Here is a 22,295-nt window from a genome sequence, read left to right on the forward strand (position 1 = left end):
TCATTCGCCTTTATTATTGGTGGCGCTGTTTATCAACATGTTTCGGGTAAACAACAACAACCAACCAACTAACATTTACTAGGCCTAGGCCTAAGCCAGTCTAAATTGTTCTAAATTTTATTTCATATTTTAGTAATGAAGGTCAGTATTTTAAATAGAAGTTGCATAGAGCTAAGGCTTAAGCCCAGCCTAGCTTAGCTCTAGGCCTAACGATTACAAACTATTTAGGCCTAGCCTTTGGCCCCCCAGCTATTTATATAGGCCTAGGAGGCCTGGATGCTAGTCAAGTCGCCCCATCGCAAAGTCGCCCCATACAAAGTCGCCCCATACACAGTCGCCCCATCGCAAAGTCGCCCCAAAACAAAGTCGCCCTGACACAGTCGCCCCATTGCAAAGTCGCCCCATCGCAAAGTCGCCCCAACGCAAAGTCGCCCCATCGCAAAGTCGCCCCAACACAAAGTCGCCCCAACACAAAGTCGCCCCATCGCAAAGTCGCCCCAAAACGTTAAAAAATAGTTTAAAAGTGCGTAAAATGTCGCAATGATACACAAAATAACACGGAACGTGTAGGCATAAAAGGGGAAGCCCCGCCATGTAGTCTCAGGTCACATGATCGGCACGCTCCCAATCCTCAGAGAGGAAGCCCCCAACTAATCACTCCGCGGTCGCACTAAAGTGCTAGCTCTCACCAGAGAGGGAAACCCCCGTAATTACTCCGCCGTTGTCGCACTACAACGCACCATCTGAAGATGGGGAAACCCCGTCGGAGTTTTACGATGATATCAGTCGCGTTCATTCCCCTTTTTAAAAAACACGCACACGATAATCATACTGTACGATGGCTTTTCCATGGTCAAAATGTAGCGTTTTAATTTTACTAAAATACCTGCATGTGTAAAACGATCATATCGGCGAAGAAATCCCCTTTATTTTATTTCTTCATTTTGAAAAGTCATAATTAAAATTAAATAACTATAGACACATAACTTGTCAATAAATGCAAAATGATCAATAGGCCTAAGTAGCCTATATAACATTTATTGTCTTACAACGCTGTTATTGTTTTAACTACTGTAAATATACGAAGGCCTACTATTTATACACTTATTATATTATCCCTAAAAAATGAGCTGGTATCCACGAGTAGGTTGAAGAAAGATTCGTAATTGTGGCTCTGGTAACTAATTTTAAAATCATATTAAATTAACATTTTCGAAACTATAAATCAGAGATAATCTTTTCGAAATCTTTTTAGAACTTTCAAACAAGGGACTATTTTTTAATGATTTTTAAAAAGCACATCACTCCATTAAAACCTGTAAAATAAAAATTAAAACACAAATTATGTATATAATAGGGTAAACATTATAATGTATACGACATTTAGCGCGACCAAAGTAACAACGCAATCGATATCAAACGCAACCGCTATATGATTAAAACAGCGTACTACTAGCGGCGGCACTTCCGAAATAAAACCGTGGGCGACTTTGCGATGGGGCGACTTTGCGTTGGGGCGACTTTGCGTTGGGGAGACTTTGCGTTGGGGAGACTTTGCGTTGGGGCGACTTTGCGATGGGGCGACTTTGTAATGGGGCGACTGTGCAGGGGCGACTTTGTTTTGGGGCGACTTTGCGATGGGGCGACTTTGTATTGGGCGACTTTGTATGGGGCGACTTTGCGATGGGGCGACTTGACTGGATCCCGGAGGCCTAAGCCAGTAGTAGCCTAGTAGGCCCTATAAAGGCTATAGTCTAGCCTCGCAGCAGTTAGTACATGGTGGTTAAGAAGTTACCTAAGGCTAGGCTAACTGAAAAACTTAAACCAATGAGTAGGCTAGGCCTATACCTACCTATTATTGGCTTATATTATATAGGACATTATGAATCATATTTAACATTTACTCACACACTGGCAGTTATACTTATTTATTAATATGTCATTTTTTTAATTCAATAAAATGTATCTAGTAAACAAGATGAATCTAGATTCAAATGTCGGTACACATGAGACAAGACTAGAAGAGGAGTCACAGAAAACAATCCATGATGACACATGTAAGTTAAAAGACGGAGAGGAAGAGGAAGTAGATCCATTTTCAAAAGAGGTATCGCATCAAGATGCTATGCGGCTGATCAAGGAAGGCATTGAAGAAGCTATCGGAGATGATCCTCTTCTCTGTGATCTGCCGATAGATGTAACACCAGAGGAAGTCGGTCTTCAGGTAGCCTTAGAGTACGGACAGGCTATGCTGTTAAATGTGTGTAGAGAAGATGGAGAAGTAATGCGTAAGTTTTCATAGCAATTTGAGTGGAATTGTGGCTTGGTGGTTATGATGCATGGCTACCAATAAAAGGGTTCTGGGTTCAAGTCTTGTCAGAATTCACCACTCCCAAAGACTTGTAATAAGACTGTTTATGTACAGCATCGTGTGTATATGTTTGTCTTGTGAACAGAATTGCCACCTTTAAAAAGGATAATGAATAAATTTGCTTATGGCTATCTTTGGCAATTTACCTAAATATATAAAAAACAACAACAGATATTGTGTATTATATAATGTAATAGGGAGGTTTCGCAATCTTACGAATACGATAACGAAAACGGATACGTCACGCACACGTATTCGTTTTCGTAAGCCATAAAAATATCTGTTCGCATGGCAACGAAATATTGAGGCGCGTCCAAAATATGACTGCGGTAAATTTGAGCGAAGTGCAGGTACGTGTTGCTTGGTGCTTGGCTGCCTATACCTAGCGTAACATCAAAGCGAGTGAGGACTGCTATTTATCAAAATTGACTTGGCATTTTAGTAAATTACTTTAGTAACCCAAATTAACAGTGAAAACAAAAATTGTCATCTCATGGGAGACTTCAATATTGATTTATTAAAATTCCATAACCATAAATTAACAAACACCTACCTAAATACCTTAATTTCCCATTCTTTTTTTCCAACTATTTCAAAACCAACTAGGATTACCTCAACTTCGGCCACCTTGATTGATCATTTTTATTCCAAACAATCTAACTATAAAATAGTTGCTGGTGTTTTACTTAATGATATCTCCGACCACCTTCCTATATTTCAGTTCATTGATCAAGAAATTAATGATCAAAACCTTGATGATAATAGCGCCAACTATTCATTTCGTATAAACGACCTAAATGCCTTATCGATTGATTTAGAAGGTGAAGACTGGTCTATGATATTTGATTGTGACCCAAGATTGAGTTTTGATATATTTATTGAAAAATTTAAAAATATCCACTCCAGACACTTGGTTAAAAGTAGTATAAAATCAAATAAAACGTTTAAACAACCATGGATGTCATCTGCTCTCTTAAAATGTAGTTCTCGGAAACATAAACTTTATAACAAATATATGCACACACGTAGTAATAATGACAAATTAAACTATACAAAATATAATAATATTTTCACTAATCTTTGTCGCACTACTAAAAAGAATTATTATACTTCCCAGTTTGATAGATATAAAGGTAATCTGAAGAACACATGGCTTGTAATAAATTCTGTTTTAAATAAAGGTAATAATAATAACAAGCACCCGAATCTAATTAAAGACGGTGATAATATTTACAAAACTCAAAAAGAGATATGTGAATCGTTTAACAACTATTTTTCTACAATTGGTCCTAATCTTATTAATAGTATGCCAACTAATATAACTGATCCATTATCTTATCTTCATTCTGCTTTTGCCAACTCATTTTATATTAGCCCAGTTTCAATTGATGATGTTAACCTAACTATATACAATCTAAATTCTAATAAAGGGTCTGGATCTGACGGTATTACTGCTCGTGTCTTAAAATCTGTATTTCCCTTAATCATCCACCAACTTACCCATTGGGTCATTCCATGTCAAATCACCCAATGGGTTAAACCCTACTTTCTTCAAATTTGCTCAAATTTGGTTTTTGGGTTATTTTTAGCTAAAAAACCTGAAACTTTTAATTTGAGCGCCATACGACCAACGGTTCGCGCGCTAAGCGCCGTCGTTTCTTTGCGATTTTGCGCAAAATCGACGCGGCGGGCTATACTTAAATGACCGTATCTTCATAACGTGTGGACCGATTTTGTTTTGACAGGTATCTTTGGAAAGCTAATTGTTAAAGCTATCCAAATCTTCTATTTACTTGTGAGATAGAACTATTTAAAAGATGTATAACTTATTCTATTCCATTTGACCTAGGATTTGACCTTGTGGGACAAATTTTTTTTAGATGAAATTTTGTGAAAATTATCTCCTACATGATATTTACATAATATAAAAAAATTGGAGATATATTATTTTTTGTTTGCTTTCTAGCTCATTTCAAAGTTGGCTTACTTCAACAATTCTGGTATTTCTATACAGTGTAGATGTATTGTCGACATTATATCACTACCAAATTTACCTCTTAATACTATGGGTTTCACTGTCAGATTATTTAAAACTATAACAGTGCTTTAATTATATTTTCATGCTCCATACAAAATAATTATTACTTAGGTAAACATCTGTACACCATTTGACTACCCCATTTGGTTAGCCAAGGATGTACCATCAGTTTATGGCACTCTTTTCACACTTTCAAGCAAATTGAATCTTGGATTTTTTTTGTTTGATGATATAAACTTTGAAACATTGATTGTTCTTTGCTCTTAATCATTATTTTACATTTTTGTTCATTGTATTTTGTTCACTTATTTCTTCACTCATAATTAGGCTATAATTACGTTATAAACGGCATGGACCGGGGTGACGATACGTGGGTTGGGGCAAGTAGGGTCCAGTCATTTCAAGTAAAAATACCACTTGCCCCGGTCCATGCCGTCTAGCTGCCATTTTATGCAATTTTAAAACGTTACTACAATTTTAACATTTTTATAAAAAATGCAATATAACCACATAAATTTATAGGGCTATAATTACGTTATAAAACGGCATGGACTGGGGTGACGATACATGGGTTGGGGCAAGTAGGGTCCAGTCATTGCATAAAAATACCACTTGCCCTGGTCCATGCCGTCTAGCTGCCATTTTATGCAATTTTAAAACGTTACTACAATTTTACGTTTTTGTAAAAAATGCAATATAACCACATGATTTATAAGGCTATAATTACGTTATAAACGGCATGGACCGGGGTGACGATACATTGGTTAGGGCAAGTAGTAGTAGTCAATGCATAAAATTACCACTTGCCCCAACCCATGTATCGTCACCCCGGTCCATGCCGTTTTATAACGTAATTATAGCCCTATAAATTTATGTGGTTATATTGCATTTTTTTATAAAAATGTTAAAATTGTAGTTATGTTTTAAAATTGCATAAAATGGCAGCTAGACGGCATGGACCTGGGCAAGTGGTATTTTTCTGAAATGAGTTTACCCTACTTGCCCTAACCCATGTATCATCACCCCGGTCCATGCCGTTTATAATGTAATTATAGCCCTATATATCATGCATTTATATTGCATTTTTTATAAAAAAAATTTAAATTGTAGTAACGTTTTAAAATTGCATAAAATGGAAGCTAGACGGCATGGACCAGGGCAAGTGGTATTTTTATGCAATAACTGGACCCTACTTGCCCCAACCCATGTATCGTCGCCCCAACCCATGTATCGTCACCCTGGTCCATGCCGTTTTATAACGTAATTATAGCCCTATAAATTTATGCATTTATATTGCATTTTTTATAAAAATGTTAAAATTGTAGTAATGTTTTAAAATTGCATAAAATGGCAGCTAGACGGCATGGACCGGGGCAATTTTTACTTGAAATGACTGGACCCTACTTGTCCCAACCCACGTATCGTCACCCCGGTCCATGCCGTTTATAACGTAATTATAGCCTAATTATGAGTGAAGAAATAAGTGAACAAAATACAATGAACAAAAATGTAAAATAATGATTAACAGCAAAGAACAATCAATGTTTCAAAGTTTATATCATCAAACAAAAAAAATTCAAGATTCAATTTGCTTGAAAGTGTGAAAAGAGTGCCATAAACTGATGGTACATCCTTGGCTAACCAAATGGGGTAGTCAAATGGTGTACAGATGTTTACCTAAGTAATAATTATTTTGTATGGAGCATGAAAATATAATTAAAGCATTGTTATAGTCTTAAATAATCTGACAGTGAAACCCATAGTATTAAGAGGTAAATTTGGTAGTGATATAATGTCGACAATACATCTACACTGTATAGAAATACCAGAATTGTTGAAGTAAGCCAACTTTGAAATGAGCTAGAAAGCAAACCAAAAATAATATATCTCCAATTTTTTTATATTATGTAAATATCATGTAGGAGATAATTTTCACAAAATTTCATCTAAAAAAAATTTGTCCCACAAGGTCAAATCCTAGGTCAAATGGAATAGAATAAGTTATACATCTTTTAAATAGTTCTATCTCAAAAGTAAATAGAAGATTTGGATAGCTTTAACAATTAGCTTTTCAAAGATACCTGTCAAAACAAAATCGGTCCACACGTTACGAAGATACGGTCATTTAAGTATAGCCCGCCGCGTCGATTTTGCGCAAAATCGCAAAGAAACGACGGCGCGTAGCGCGCGAACCGTTGGTCGTATGGCGCTCAAATTAAACATTTCAGGTTTTTTGGCTAAAAATAACCCAAAAACCAAATTTGAGCAAATTTGAAGAAAGTAGGGTTTAAAATGTCATTTTTTTTGGGTGATTTGGTATGGAATGACCCCATTGTATAAATTCATCTTTTTTATCTGGCACTTTTCCAACACACTTAAAACTAGCTAAAGTTGTGCCCATTTTCAAGAAAGGTGAACGAAGTCAATTATCTAATTACCGGCCAATATCACTACTTTCAGTGTTTTCCAAAATTATTGAAAAACTCATGTATTCTAAACTTTCTGATTATCTCACAAAATTTGATATACTTAATAAACGCCAATATGGTTTTCGAAAAAATCACTCTACATCCCATGCCGTTTTAGATCTTATTAATAATATTACAAATTCATTTGAATCAAAAGAAAATTTATTAAGTTTATTTATTGATCTTTCAAAGGCCTTCGATGTTATTAATCACGATAATTTAATTAAGAAACTTGAGTGCTATGGAATTAGAGGTATTTCATTGAATTGGTTTAATAGTTATTTGAAAGATAGAAAACAATATGTTGCATTAGGATCTTGTACATCGTCGACGATGGATATTACTTGCGGACTGCCACAGGGATCTGTGCTTGGGCCATTGCTCTTCCTTATTTATGTTAATGATCTGGCTAATGTCAGTAACAAATTGCAAGTAATATCCTTCGCCGACGACACCACCTTATTTTACTCTAATTCCAATATTGATTTATTATTTACTACATTCAATGATCAATTAACAAAATTTTGTGACTGGTTTATTTCAAACAAATTACTTATTAATACTCTTAAAACAAATTATTTAATTTTTCACAATTCTCAACGTAAACTAAAAGTTGATGACCTAAATATACTTCTTGACGGAATTCAAATTGAACACAAAACTGAAACACTTTTTTTAGGTGTATATATTCATGAAAACCTCAAATGGACCAGTCATCAAAATTACGTTTCGAAAAAAATATCAAGATCTATTAGTATTATTAACAGACTTAAGCACTTCTTCCCTCTAAATATTTTAATTTCTCTTTATAACACACTTGTACTTCCTTATTTCCAGTATTGTAACATTATTTGGGCTGCAGATTACTCTTCTAATATTGCTAGATTAACTAAATTACAAAAACGTGCAGCTAGAATTATTACTTTTTCACCATATAGAACCTCATCTGAACCCCTTTTTAAACGTCTTGGTATATTAAAATTAACGGATATCCACAATGTTCAAGTTGCCAGTTTTATTTTTAATTATTTTAAAAACCAACTTCCTATTTCTATGATTGATATGCTCTGTAAACGTACCAAATTTCACAATTACATTTTAAGAACTTCTCATTTAAACATTCCTTTTGCTAGACTTACTAAAACTAAATTTTTTATAACTATATCAGGTCCTAATTTGTGGAATCATATCCCACCAAATATCAAAACGTCAATATCATTATTTACTTTCCGAAAAAAGTTAAAGAATCATTATATATCTAAATATTATACTGCTTGTTAATATGCTTATTATCATTATTTATACTCATATACTATTTATGTCTTACACAAAATATTAGTTGTTGTTTATTATTGCAATCTTTAATTTATACTATATATAATGTATATATAGTATATACTATATATATACTGGAATTATAATTTATGTATACATATTTTTTTTTTCATTTACCAATATCGGTAGTTATTTCATTTATAATTATCATGAAACTATTGAAATATAATTTAAATAATTTTTATAAAGAAGATGTTAGTTATGTTATTATACTGTAATTTTTTATCCTAAATTATATAATTATATATTCTAGGTTATTTTTATTTTTTATTTTTTTAGTAATGTGTTTTGTTGTGGGTCCCTACGAGACAAGTTTTTAACTTCTAGAAGGGATCCATGATAATAATGACTACCAATTACTGCTTTATCTATGTTCACTTTAATATCTTTTTTCTATTTTGTATATATTCATTCATTATTATCTAAATAAATATTATCTGAAGCATTAAATGCAAAATGTGCAAAATAGATCAAAAACTATACTCGTTTTGTAGTTACGAATATGACTGGTGATATTCGTCAACACGAATACGCCTTACGAATATGAAATGGGGATCAGCTCAAAAGTTTCACAAATGTGTGACGTATCCGTTTTCGTTATCGTATTCGTATGGTTGCGAAAACTCCCTAATATATCATGCATTTTCTCCTTTAGAAACACCCTTTTGAAAGACTAAAATAATTTTTTTTTAAATTGTGTTCATTTTTTTTTTAGCTATTGTTGTTTTACAGGGAGCTACAGTTCTAGATTTGAAGAAAGCAATTGCTCGTTACATCAGTTTAAAATTTAACAGAGAAGGACTTAAGAAGTTTATTAGTTGGTAAATTGTTTGATGATGATTAATTTAATTAATTAATACAAACCTTCTCTGACCGTATCCACCAATCACATGGAGATTTAGTAAAATATTTAGTATTTGAGGGAAATATCTCAGCAGAGTGATTGGTGCCTACAAATCCACTGAATACATAAAAGTATATAAATCAAAGTAGAATTCATTACTTTTAGAATTTGAAAATTCTGATTTTAAGATCATCTAATATGGTACTACTCCAAATCGATAAACATTTTTACAATGCGTGATTTTGTTTTAACAGGCGATACATATGGAGAACGTACTGGTTGTCATTCGGCGGTCAAAATTTGACGCAGGATAATAAATTAATCAAAGAGTGAGTTTTAAATTTAAACTAATTGACTCATTATATTTACACACGTTATATTTTGATTGATATGCTAAATAATATTATACTATTTTATTCTTTTTAGTTATGGAATTAAGAACAAAGATCCTATCACGTTTGTCAAGAGGTTAAAGAACAAAGGAATAGGATACTAAACTAAAATGTATGTGTCAGAGGTTAAAGGTCACATGATTAATATGCTACATTATTTTTGTAATTTCAACAGAGAGGACAAAGGTCAGAGTTTGCCGAATAAGTTCAATGTACATACATACTGTATCTAAATAACATTCAACTACTGTAGTTTTCCAAACAGGATAATTTGTTGCAGAATATATTCACAGGTTATTTAATGTTGTTACTAACAACTAAACCCATTTTATTTATATATAAAATACTAGATAAGCATTTTGTAAATAAATTGTTAACCATGAAATAAAGTGTACTATACAGTTAGTGACAAATTCAATATCATTCCCTCTTTATTTCTAAAAAAGTGTTCAAAAACTACTATTTTCATTATTTGTTGATAGAAAGCTGCATTTTAGGTATCTTTACGAATCTAAAACATTGGTAAAAGAAACATAGTAGCAGTATAATGTAAAAGTGCAGCCCCTGAATAATCTGTTATTATTATTATATACAATTATTATATTAATAGATACCTGTACTGTTATAACTGTTAGCACAGCCAAATATTTAAATTGATCATTAAAAATAAGCGCCTTCATTTTGCACCCTCTACTAATAATTCTATTTTTACATTAAAATGCAATATTAATAAGTAATTACTATACACTTATTATTAAACAGATAATAATGACCTATATAGGCATATATACAATGTTAATTGTATTTAATAGAAATATGAAATTTTTAATATATTCCAACAAAAAACATGATATTGCAATTATTAAATGCAGTATTTTAAAATATTTTACTGTTGTATTTAAAAAGTATAATAAATTAATCTAAACATTAATGTCTGATATTAAATTACTTTACTATAATATCTATAAATTATAATTCTCTACAAGTTATGTTTATACCTTACACACACAATTTATGCTTCAATAATATAAAGAAAAGTATATAAATATGTTTTAAAAACCAGCAATATTCATACCATTATCTAAAATAAACTATACCCTATTATAACCAAATGGCACTGTATATTGGCACAGTAAATATTTTAATGCTTGTTTGATGAAATCCTAGTCATATACAAAGACAAGTTTATTTTCCTTTTTAAATTGGTATTCAAATAATACAGAGGTGTTGATAAAACCAGTGAAGATTCCCTGATAAAACAAATTATAAAACATGCATGTAATTTCCTAGGTAAACAGCGACAGAGATTTTTCAAATATGTCTTATAGTACATTGGGCCATATTGCATTTTTATCAGTTTATGAAAGAACGAATTAGAAGGTTACCTCGTATTCGATTTTAGATCACTTTAGATTATTGCACTGTAGGGTCTGATTTATTTAACATGTACTACATGTAATAGTTGGGCCAGTAAAATATATAGCTACAAGCCCAATGAGCTAGTAAAAAAATATTGAAAAAATCCTTAAAACAAAATGAGTTGTTATATTTTTACAGCACTTTATATTTGATGAAAATACACATCTATATTATAACCTAGTATAGTTCCATGTGTTTTGGAAATATGCAAAATTAAAGGGGTGGGATTACACTCAGTGCATTAACAATGGCTTGTGTCCAAATTTAAACTACATTAGACAGTGGGAGTATACTTACGCTTGAGTTGTATGCAGTCATATACTGTACAGTAAAACTTCAATAATGAACAAAGCAATGTGAAGACAAACTACAGTAGATGAATACATTAGTGAATGAACAACATAAAGACATACACTGTAGGCCTACCTGTCACATAGTCTAGCAAAACTCTAGGTGCACACCAACCATACAGATCACTAGTGTTGACATTGTCTACCTCTTTCACATCATCTTGCAAAACTCTAGGTGCACACCAACCATACAAATCACTGGTGTTGACATTGTCTACCTCTTTCACATCATCTTGCAAAACTCTAGGTGCACACCAACCATACAAATCACTGGTGTTGACATTGTCTACCTCTTCCACATCATCTTGCAAAACACTGGGCGCACACCAACCATACAAATCACTGGTGTTGACATTGTCTACCTCTTTCACATAATCTAGCAAAACACTGGGCGCACACCAACCATACAAATCACTGGTGTTGACATTGTCTACCTCTTTCACATCATCTTGCAAAACTCTAGGTGCACACCAACCATACAAATCACTGGTGTTGACATTGTCTACCTCTTTCACATCATCTTGCAAAACACTGGGCGCACACCAACCATACAAATCACTGGTGTTGACATTGTCTACCTCTTTCACATAATCTAGCAAAACACTGGGCGCACACCAACCATACAAATCACTGGTGTTGACATTGTCTACCTCTTTCACATCATCTTGCAAAACTCTAGGTGCACACCAACCATACAAATCACTGGTGTTGACATTGTCTACCTCTTTCACATCATCTTGCAAAACTCTAGGTGTACACCAACCATACAAATCACTGGTGTTGACATCGCCTACCTCTTTCACATCATCTTGCAAAACTCTAGATGCACACCAACCATACAAATCACTGGTGTTGACATTGTCTACCTCTTTCACATCATCTTGCAAAACTCTAGGTGCACACCAACCATACAGATCACTGGTCTTGACATCGCCTACCTCTTTCACATAATCTAGCAAAACACTGGGCGCACACCAACCATACAGATCACTGGTCTTGACATCGCCTACCTCTTTCACATAATCTAGCAATACTCTAGGTGCACCCACAAATCACTGTTGACATCTCGGCATGTGTAAACTCCAGAGTTTTGCTAGATAATGTGAAGGGGATAACATAATTACAAACTGATTTATAAGTTTATGTGAGAACTAGCATGCACTGATGTTTGGAACTCATATTTGTTTCAGATACAGGCTAAAAAAACACTTCTTCCTATCTGTATTGGCATTCCAAGTCAATTGTTTGCTTTGAGCCTAAACAAATTTCCCACACACAGCCATCTATTTAGTTGAGCTCAATGTCGATATGAATCTCATCGCCATCCACCATATTGTATCGGCTCAGTGGAAGAGACTCTAAAAACAGTTCCTCATAATCATCGTCTTCCATTGCTGCAGAATTCTTCTTGGAAATGTGGAAGAGACGCATCATACTAAAAAAAAATACATAAATTTACAGTTATTGTTTCTTTGTTTAGTATTCTATTACCCGGTATATTATTTTTATTCGTAAAACTGAATGTAAGCGTAATATACTGTAGGTACTGTATGACACGCCATGTGTGCAATAATATTTTTTTTATAAATATTAATTTTAATCACCATATAGAACCTATACTAAGCATTTATATAAATGAGGTATACAGGGTCAATGACCTCCAGAAACTTGTGCTTCATAGTACAAGTGAAAAGAAAAAGGGTCAAATTTTAAGTTCTACAAACTTACTTTGGTGGCATTCGCAGTGTACCTGCACAGATTTTTTTCAGTTTCCCAACCGAATCTTTTGTTTGCATTTCTATAGTTTTGATACATTTATCATTCATCATTAAAGAAAGTCTGGCTGACGACTGGAAACCCTTAGCGAGATCTAGGTCTTTTGCTGGAACTACTTTACCTGAAAAATAATACACAACAATGTGATAATGTAGTTTCAGGATTTGTAAAAGAAGTTCCAACTCAACTTCAATGAAATAAGAAATACTGTACACTTTTGGAAAGACTGTCAGAATGAATTCGTAATATTAAAGTCTGTCAGAATGAATAATAATATTTAATAATAATAGAACATTCTAGTTTTGGCAAAATTGAATGATATTGATTTTTTATATTTTTTGAAAAACTATTAATATTATGTTATAATGCACCCTCTGTTTGAAAAATCCTACATAATATATTTGTGGCCACAACCCCTGAACAGGAAAAATACATATTGAACATATTGAAGTTTTGCATGGGAAAATCAATGTGTTGATATAGAGTTTGCTGTACACCATGTATGTATGTACACCAAATAATATTTTTAAACAAGACACTAAGGTGAGGTAACGTATCAATCACACAACAAAAAACATTTTTTTAATTAGATTATAGCTTCTTACCATACTTTTCAATAAGCTTGTAATATCGACTTGGAGGTTCAGCTTTATCGTTAAAGTACCTGATATAAAACCGTTCCGATTCTTCATGTTCTTCTGGGCCGACTTCACTACCATTGAGTAACTTGATTTTTGGAAGACTAAGAAAGTAAAAGTGGCAGCTCTGTGATACTTTATAGTTCCTTAATTGTGTACATTGTTTGCTTGATATGTGACTTTCTATTCTACACTACCACTATTTTGCAATACACATAGTAAAAAACTAATCAGAAATTCCTCAATTACAGTAGGCCTATACTACCTAAGGGTTCCAAATAACTATACTTAGGTTTAAATTAGGTTAAAATGATACAAACCTGGCTAAAATCATTCTCCTTCTGTCCTCCATGGAAGTGAATTCACTGCCCAGCGGTACATTCTGAAAAGTGTATACAAAACTTAATTAAATGTTAAGACAAAATGACGCTGTCATAAAAGTGTAGATAAAAACTGAATAAAAATTGTAAAAAAGTTAAGTTATTTACCTGTATCTTGAAAGAATACAAGTTTGGAAACTTATTTGCTTCCTCCAAATCCACCCAGTTAGCTATTTTTGTCTCACTCATGCATAAAACTTTGAGACCTGGAAATGGGGGTGGGTCATCATCTTTGTCATCCTCTAAAGGAATAGCTCTTTCAGAAGAAGCTGGATTGTCTACTTGAGAGTCAACAGAACTTTCAGTGAAAATCGTGTTTGGTAGGTACCTCGAATTATCAGTGGTTTGCTGGCATATGCATACGTGTTTATCAAGTGAAAGGGAGTGATTCGGACATGTTTGCTCTCCTATCCATGTCTCGGGACTAGACCATTGGTGAGCCAGGGCATCCTGAAAATCTGCAGCACATTTTGTTATAAGGTCATCTACAAGCTGACCAATTTCCAAATCTTTTTCATCGTAATCTGACCCTGCACTTCCGTAACATGAATCCGAGTCCGAAACATTTTTAAATAATGTTTGTTTCCTCTGTAATGCAAATGGAATATTCCTGGTCTGCTTTTGTTCAATCTGTTTGGGTTTTACTATAGCTGTCAGCCTCCTTGGAGATTGTACTTTTTTGACAGGGCTGTAGACAATGTTTTGAACAGGATTTCCAGACAAAATCAAAGTTTGTAGTGAGGCAATACCAGACAGTTTTGAAATTTCCTCCCATCTAAAAAAAACAAATAAAATTACAATATAAACAAATCATATTTTTCGTTCTCGTAAACCTTGGTTCCAAATGTCAACATCCATCACAAGTTTGACCAATCATGACGCAATGGATCATCCAAACTGTCGCTTGTGATTAGTCAACTCACTTGCGTTGCTCCTACGACATTGCATTGGTGGGAACCAAGCTCTGAAACACTTTATTACACAATTTATTTTAGGAGGGACCTGATTTATCAAAGGAGCTTAGTAAAGAATTCATCTTAACTTTGTTTTAAGCAAATGACTTTGCTCAAGTCAGTTTTCAAAATAAGCTAAGCAAATATTTTTGCATATTTCTTTTCTTTAATCCTAGACGATGAAGTCCATGCTATAAGATAAAAGGTTTGATAAATAAAGCCTCGGGTTTCACTTAAGAACTTTACTAAATTGTTTGTATTTTTATAATTGTACATACATTAGCATTTGAACCTGTTTGTATATTGATATAAATTAAAGATGTAAAAAAATGAAAAATAAAGATTAATTAAATCAGACTTTGAATACCTTATTTTGTAGTTAATATAAAGTTATCACTTCCATAGAAAAAAAACGGAAAAAAAATAATGTTTTCACTTGTAAACTGACAAAATAAATGGTTAAATTCAATAAAAAATCCATTGGCTGGCTGCCAATTTGACAATTTTTTGCTTTAAATTACATTTTTTTCAGGTAAATACATTTTTTTTAGACCCAATTTTTGGTCAAAGTGGATAACTATTACGTCACATTAAAATGGAATATTCAACAAAGTTTTTTTTAGGAATTATTTTTTCAGGAGGACAATACATTTTATAGTTATTTTTTAATTTTATAGAACTTGAAATTTTATTGCAATTTTTTTACTGTATCTTTATAGTAGTTTTTATAAATGTTGTAATGTATGTATTTTTGTACTATTTGTATTGTCGAGGGCCTCAATAATCAGCTTTGCTGGATAGGCTACCCTCATGAAACATGGTTCAATAAAATTGACTTGATTGATAATTTGTCAATGTGACCCCCACTAATATAGAAAATAACAATTATTATTAGTAGTACTCGACCTCTCTAGTATTAAATATATTTTGTATGCTGTAGTGAGTCTATTGTAGTTACCGTTTTAAACAGTTGTGGTTGAGTCTCATACACTCCAGTCCTTTAAAACAACTTGCAAGCTCATTTGGTTCGATATTAATAGAATGATAATCTACAAAACAATGTAAACAAAAATAATTAAATTGTATACTTTAATAAATTAAAAGAAAATGCTTATCGGAAAATTCAGGGAAGTTTAAAATGTGTAGAAAAAAGATATAACACCACTTTAATATGCAGGCACCTGTCATGTCCAACATCCGTGTTGTGACGAAACAATAGTCACAAGAAAAGTGTTTGTATTTAGTCAAATTTCCAAGAATAACCAAAGTAGAATTCATTCAAATATCCTCAGTGACATCCTGTTCACATGAAAAACATACAGTAAGATGCTCCTATACAAATCTTAAGCTCTGTCTACACTACCAAACTAGTTTGACAAAAAGAAAGTGTTATGGCCCAAATATGGTAGTGATATGACATAATCATGTCCATATAATATGGGCACATCAAATGTTTTTGTAACATAAGCTTTGATAGTGTAGACAAGCTTTACACTAAGTTATTGGGAGTTTTTTTGTCATGAGAAGACATACTGTAGGATAGGATTTGAATCTAGGAACCTGGAATTGGTAGCCTAGCACCTTAACCACCACAAAACTACAAAGAGGGCATTATTATATTGTTTGAAGGTTTGCATGGCGAAATCAAATGTTGATATAAAGTTTGTGGTACACCACGTATATTAGTTCTGAACTGTTGAGTTTCGATCAATATGCTTTGATCATCCTCTCCTCAATAATGCAATTTAGCATAAAAAGAAAGGCATGTACAAAATAATAACTGCTTACTATTATAGAACAAATGAATATCTCGTAAGGCAGGTAGGTGGTGCGCTAAGTTTACAACTTCTTGCCAACGTACTCCTGTGTTGTTCAAAACGATTGAGTTCAGCTTACAATGATCATGGTCAAGATTCTGCAGACAACGCTGTCAACAGAATGTTTCAAAAATGAGCTTTAATATAAATAGAGAAATAACCTGTGAATTGCAGCCTACTTGGCTGAATTGCACACACAGGTGTGGACGACACGTACCACAACTTTCTACTCCCTAGGGGTCCCTTCGTGTCGAGTGCTGCCACCAAATGGCGCCTGTTCACAACGACAGGAACTGAATGGACCAGTATACCGGGGTAACCCCCACTCTTCCGAAAGATGTACCGGGTTTTTAAAAGTGCACACAAGCCAGATGTGTACACAGGACATTTAGTTTTAAGTCCTTATCCGCCGGGAAAACTCCCACCACCAGAACAATGGTCAAGAAGTGGGTCTGGGTATGAAATTTAAGGACAATTAGGCTGGGATCATACTCAGATTTCATTAACAATGGAATTTACCAAAGTCATATTTTTAATTTTAGCATAAATTAGGAGTAAGGTGGTGAGGTAAGGTGGGATTTATATTCAACCTAGGATTATACTCGTACCATTTATTCGGTACTAATTATTCATAAAAAAAAAAACAGAACTTGATCTGCAGTTCATATTAGAACTCACACAAAAAATTAGGCACATACAGTACACATAAAACATATTTAAACAACACTGCTACAAACAGCTAATTTACATAGGAAGCATGAACAGTATGGCAACCAAAAAGGGCATTACATCACAACCAAAATAAAGTATGACCTAATGTATCAGTTACAGCACAGTGACATAGACGGCTATGAAGACTCACTGGCTAAACCCAGGGGCCCCGCAACTTATGGGGGCCCCTGAGCAGTGCCAAGAAGAAAATATATTAAAAAGGGCTAAAAACGCCCAAGGCCTTTAGCATTGGAGGGGCCTCTGGCCTCTACATTACGCCACTGTTACCGCAATACCAACCTGGTTGTGTCGAAGTCTGTTTGAGCTGATATTTAAGAATTCCAACTTTGGTAGATTATCCAATAAGCATATTACTTCTGACCAAGAATCAATGAAGTTTTCGGAAAGGTCAAGGTCAACGACATTCGGACAGATTTTCTGATTTTCAATAGTTGGAAATCCGCAGGAACTAATTTGGTAGTTCATTAACACCTACAGGGTACAAAACAAAATTGTGGCTAAATTATATTAATTTTAATTTATCTGCAATGCAAAATATATAAATAAATACTATTTCATAGTAATAAAATTAACTAAATCTTAAAGTTCTGTAACCTTCATAGTACCACAAATAACTTACTTTATTTCCTTCTGGTTTATTGTATTAATTACTTATTGTGCTTAAAAAATGGTGAAAATGAAATCTCAATCTCACCAGCAAACACATACAAACTTATAATCTTGAGAAAAGTTTTCTAAATTATAGGCTCACTTACAATTAACAAAGATAAGTATATTAAGTGATAATTTTTAGTCATAATATTTATTCATTTTTATTTATTCAACAATATTTCCAAGAGGGTGACCCAGCCAGCAAACTGTAAGCTGATTTTAATGGGGCCCTTAACAATACAGACGACATAAAAACATTACAAGTAAAAAATATACAATGTATTTTAATTCACATCTTTTAGCTGTCAGTGCTCATTGGGTTGAAAACAATAGGCTGACGTGGAAGGCCATACAATTATTCATTGGCACAAGATTTGTAAAAGCTAAAAATAACTATTATGTCATGGAAAACACAGGAAAAGGACTAAATACTTTACTTTGAATGGTTTTAAGCTATGTCTACACTATCAAACTAGTTTGCCAAAAAATACGTGATCTGCCCAATTATGGTAGTGATATGCCCAAATATGGTAGTGGTATGACATCATCATGTCCATATATGGGCACATCATATTTTTGTCACATAAAATTGGATAGTTGTTTTAATAATAGTAACAGACTGTAGTCATCTACATTTAATTGTTTTAAGCTTAAAGCTTTTAATCATCCATATATGGGCACATCACATCTCTTTGTAGACAAGCCTTTACATTCATACAGACAATTTCACCTCTATCTATATAACTTTTTATTTCTTTTTAACTTGTTTTTATATTAATGATACAGTAATTCAACTTTTTAATAATAATAATTATGAATCTTCAGCGAAGGCTTTTTTAAAATATTTTAAACATACAATCATAAAGCTGTACAGAACAACAATGTGTTAACAATGACCTGAAGGTTTTTTACAACAATAACCTGCAATAAAGGTCTTTGCGATGAATTTGCCTTTATTATTGTTTATTAAAGCATTTGATGAGGGAAATTCATGTAGAAACAGACGTCAAGAATACATTGTGACGTGGACAATCAACAAAAGAACAATGCTAAAGTACAGTAAGACTGTAACTGTAAGTTTAACAGCAGAATTAGTCGATGTAGAATAGAGATGGGCAGATCAAAAACCAATTTAAAATCAAACAATAAATATTCATAAAAAAACTTGTTTTCATTTCTTATTTCAGATAATTGTCCTTGCTAACATATACCGTATACAAATTTATGAAAAATACTATAAAATGTTATGTGATTCCAACATCCATACTAACAAATTTAAATGTGCCACACTGTACAATATTGTATGTAGATAGTTTTGTGTAGGACACTTATAAATACCCTTTACCAAAATCTGGATCTGTCACTATTAAATGGATTTATTTAAAGTACATAACTTCCTTGACAGCAGTATTAACTTAAAGTAAAGTACAATTTCCGTGATTTTACAATAGGTGTATTACAAATTCAACTAAGCAGCCTTGGCTGGTAAGCTACAGTACTATAATACCTTCACTTTTAAAAATTTGTTAATAAAGCTTTGTCAAGTGATGTACAGTATACTGTAGTTAATATGGAAAGGTCAAATGGAAGTAGAAATAATATAAGAAAAAGAATTAGTCTTATTTTAGTATGGAATAGTGACCAATCCCACATATCTTTAAAAAAAAATATTTCTTAACATTTTTTGTTGTTGAATATACCATTATAATGTCTCGAATAGTAAAATAGTTATTCACTTTGACCAAAAATTTGATTGAAAAAACATTATTTACCTGAAACAACAATAACTGGTTTTTTGGTTGAATTTATTTTGAAATACACTTCTTTTTCTACGGAAGTGATTAACAACAATTAATAAAATAACAAACTGGCCTAGATTTAAAGTCTGCTTTTTTGTTTCTGGAGGGATAACACAACATTTTATAAAACATTAATTCGCTCCCATAATTTGTTTGTGATCATATACTGTATTAATTCAAATGTATCTGTTTTCTAGAACATAATTTATCATGGTGCCTGACCATTGGATTAATTATTTAAAAACTTAATTATGCGTAAATAATATTTAAGTTATTAAGGTTGCACAGATATCGCTGTTTTGCTGCTTTACAGTTACTCCACCACAGGAAGACAACATTTCCATTCATTAATTGGTTCAAGTAAAGTAAATTCAATTTATTAGGTTACTGAGAAATAAACTTTTGTTTTACTTAATTGGAAAGCAGGAAATCACAAATTCGTTATGTAATAGGCCTAGTTAGTATTGAAACAGAACGATTAACTTTGTCTATAAATTGGCAATTCCTGTTAATTACACAACACAAGTCACAAGTGCACAAAACAGTCAGAAAGGCCAAGCAGGGTTAAAACAAAAAAACAAATAGAGAAAAAAGTTAATTTTAGTAGTCATATTATTATTAATAATATGCCTAGGCCTAGCCACGGTACATACCACATTTGTAAGATACGGAAACTCTGGTTCATCTATAACAACACCTTTATCTTCCTGGTCTCCTAGGCCGCCGCTGATGCTCCTAGTAGACTTCAAAGAACGGCGATTCGGACGGCTACCGAATATGACGATGTCCACTACGAAGTCGCTGCTATCCAAGTCAAAATCATCACAATATTTTGACCGCAAAGCGTCGACAAAAGTCTTTTGTTGAGCCATTTACAGCTTCCAGCTATTCCAGGAACTCTGAAAAACAAATTAAGATTGTACCTGTTTATGTTATTATGATTTCAACATGCACAATTTTATGAGATATAAATTCATTCATTCAAACTCACCTTTTGTCTTTCAATGTTGCGTCGTTTGTTTTTGTTTTGAAGTTAGGTCATCAGCTGATTTAGAAATGCGACCTCTAGACTCTCAACGACAGCCGCAAACATTCCATGCGTAAAAATGAAATCATTTATAGGTCCCTTGATTTTTTCCTTTCAGCCGTATGCTGTGCTATAAGACGCTCTCGGGCTTATACCGATAAGCAAGCATACATTTTTAATGGAAACATCCTAAATAAAAAGCCTACACATTCACCTATTTTCCCGGGTCCTTTTTTGTTTAATCGATGTGAGATAAATTTGTCTAAATCTTGATTGTTTTTACATTAAACCTATGTAGGCCCTATATAGGCCTACCGTGCCACTATCTCCGACAGCGACTAGACTTTAAAGTTATAGGTTTACATTGGTGTGAATCTAGAAATTGGGCCTATTGTATGGATTTGAAACGTTCGAAATATTAATATTCACTAATAAACGAGGTAAACGTTTAATGCATGTAATATAAAAATGTTTGATGCGATTGTAATTATGATGGTAAATCATGTCAATAAAATGATTAGTTATATTGAAATAGCCTTCAAATTCATTTAATTCAACCAACAATCTACATGCTGCATCTATATGTTTTGTAAACTTTTCATAGACTCATTTCCAGCCGTTGTTTTTCTTCCATTTGATCCCATGTAAAAGGTTAGAATTGAATTGCGCCGTATAAAAAAGGGCCAAATCAAAAAGAGCCGAACGTAATGCAGAAAGAGCCGAATAAAAAAGGGCCGAATTAAAAAGAGCCGAACGTAATGGTAAATGGGCCGAATAAAAAAGAGCCGAATGCTGAAAGAGCCGAACGTAATGGTAAATGGGCCAAATAGAAATGCGCCGAATGCTGAAAGAGCCGAATGAAATGGTAAATGGGCCGAATAGAAATGCGCCGAATGCTAAAAGAGCCGAACGTAATGGTAAAAAAGCCGAATAGAATAAAAATTTGCTGCCGGAGGCAGCAATGGCGTTCCATACGGACTACAGCAATGGCGTTCCATACGGACTACTGTACTTTAATTGTGTGTGAAGTACTTTCGAATTTGTTGCGGAATTCTTTAATTGTGCGAGGAGCTTTCGAATTTGTTGCGGACTTCTTTAATTGTGCGAGGAGCTTTCGAATTTGTTGCGGACTTCTTTAATTGTGCTTAGCTCTTCTTTAATTGCGCGTTTCTTCTTTATTTGTGCATTTCGTTTTATATTTTCATGCTTTCTTTTGTTTATATGCGATTCCTTCTTTAATTGTGTGATTTCTTCTTTAATTGTGTGATTTCTTCTTTAATTGTGTGAATATGATTTATAGTGTGC

The 22,295-nt window shown here is 33.2% G+C and overlaps 2 protein-coding genes across 3 annotated transcripts; one reads left to right on the top strand and one right to left on the bottom strand.

The window, feature by feature from the left end:
• Positions 1-12: 12 nt before the first annotated feature.
• LOC140049272 (U11/U12 small nuclear ribonucleoprotein 25 kDa protein-like) lies at positions 13-9,818 on the top strand. The gene is made up of 5 exons (XM_072094471.1): positions 13-141; positions 1,971-2,288; positions 8,928-9,033; positions 9,311-9,385; positions 9,483-9,818. The coding sequence occupies exons 2-5, from the start codon at positions 1,979-1,981 to the stop codon at positions 9,550-9,552; spliced, it is 561 nt and encodes a 186-aa protein (XP_071950572.1). The 5' UTR covers positions 13-141; positions 1,971-1,978; the 3' UTR covers positions 9,553-9,818.
• A 43-nt stretch (positions 9,819-9,861) lies between these two features.
• Positions 9,862-20,980, bottom strand: LOC140046768 (tubulin-specific chaperone cofactor E-like protein). 2 transcript variants are annotated; one of them, XM_072092626.1, is made up of 10 exons: positions 20,955-20,980; positions 20,617-20,862; positions 17,793-17,984; positions 16,753-16,891; positions 15,923-16,013; positions 14,120-14,786; positions 13,952-14,013; positions 13,599-13,735; positions 12,946-13,114; positions 9,862-12,652 (listed from the first exon to the last, which is right to left on the bottom strand). In XM_072092626.1, the coding sequence occupies exons 2-10, from the start codon at positions 20,833-20,835 to the stop codon at positions 12,505-12,507; spliced, it is 1,824 nt and encodes a 607-aa protein (XP_071948727.1). In that variant the 5' UTR covers positions 20,836-20,862; positions 20,955-20,980; the 3' UTR covers positions 9,862-12,504. The 2 variants fall into 2 exon arrangements, with proteins under 2 accessions (XP_071948727.1, XP_071947966.1); XM_072091865.1 differs by lacking the exon at positions 20,955-20,980 and having other exon boundaries at positions 20,617-20,940.
• Positions 20,981-22,295: the final 1,315 nt, after the last annotated feature.

Source organism: Antedon mediterranea, chromosome 1, assembly GCF_964355755.1.
Source record: "Antedon mediterranea chromosome 1, ecAntMedi1.1, whole genome shotgun sequence".
NCBI lineage: Eukaryota > Metazoa > Echinodermata > Crinoidea > Comatulida > Antedonidae > Antedon > Antedon mediterranea.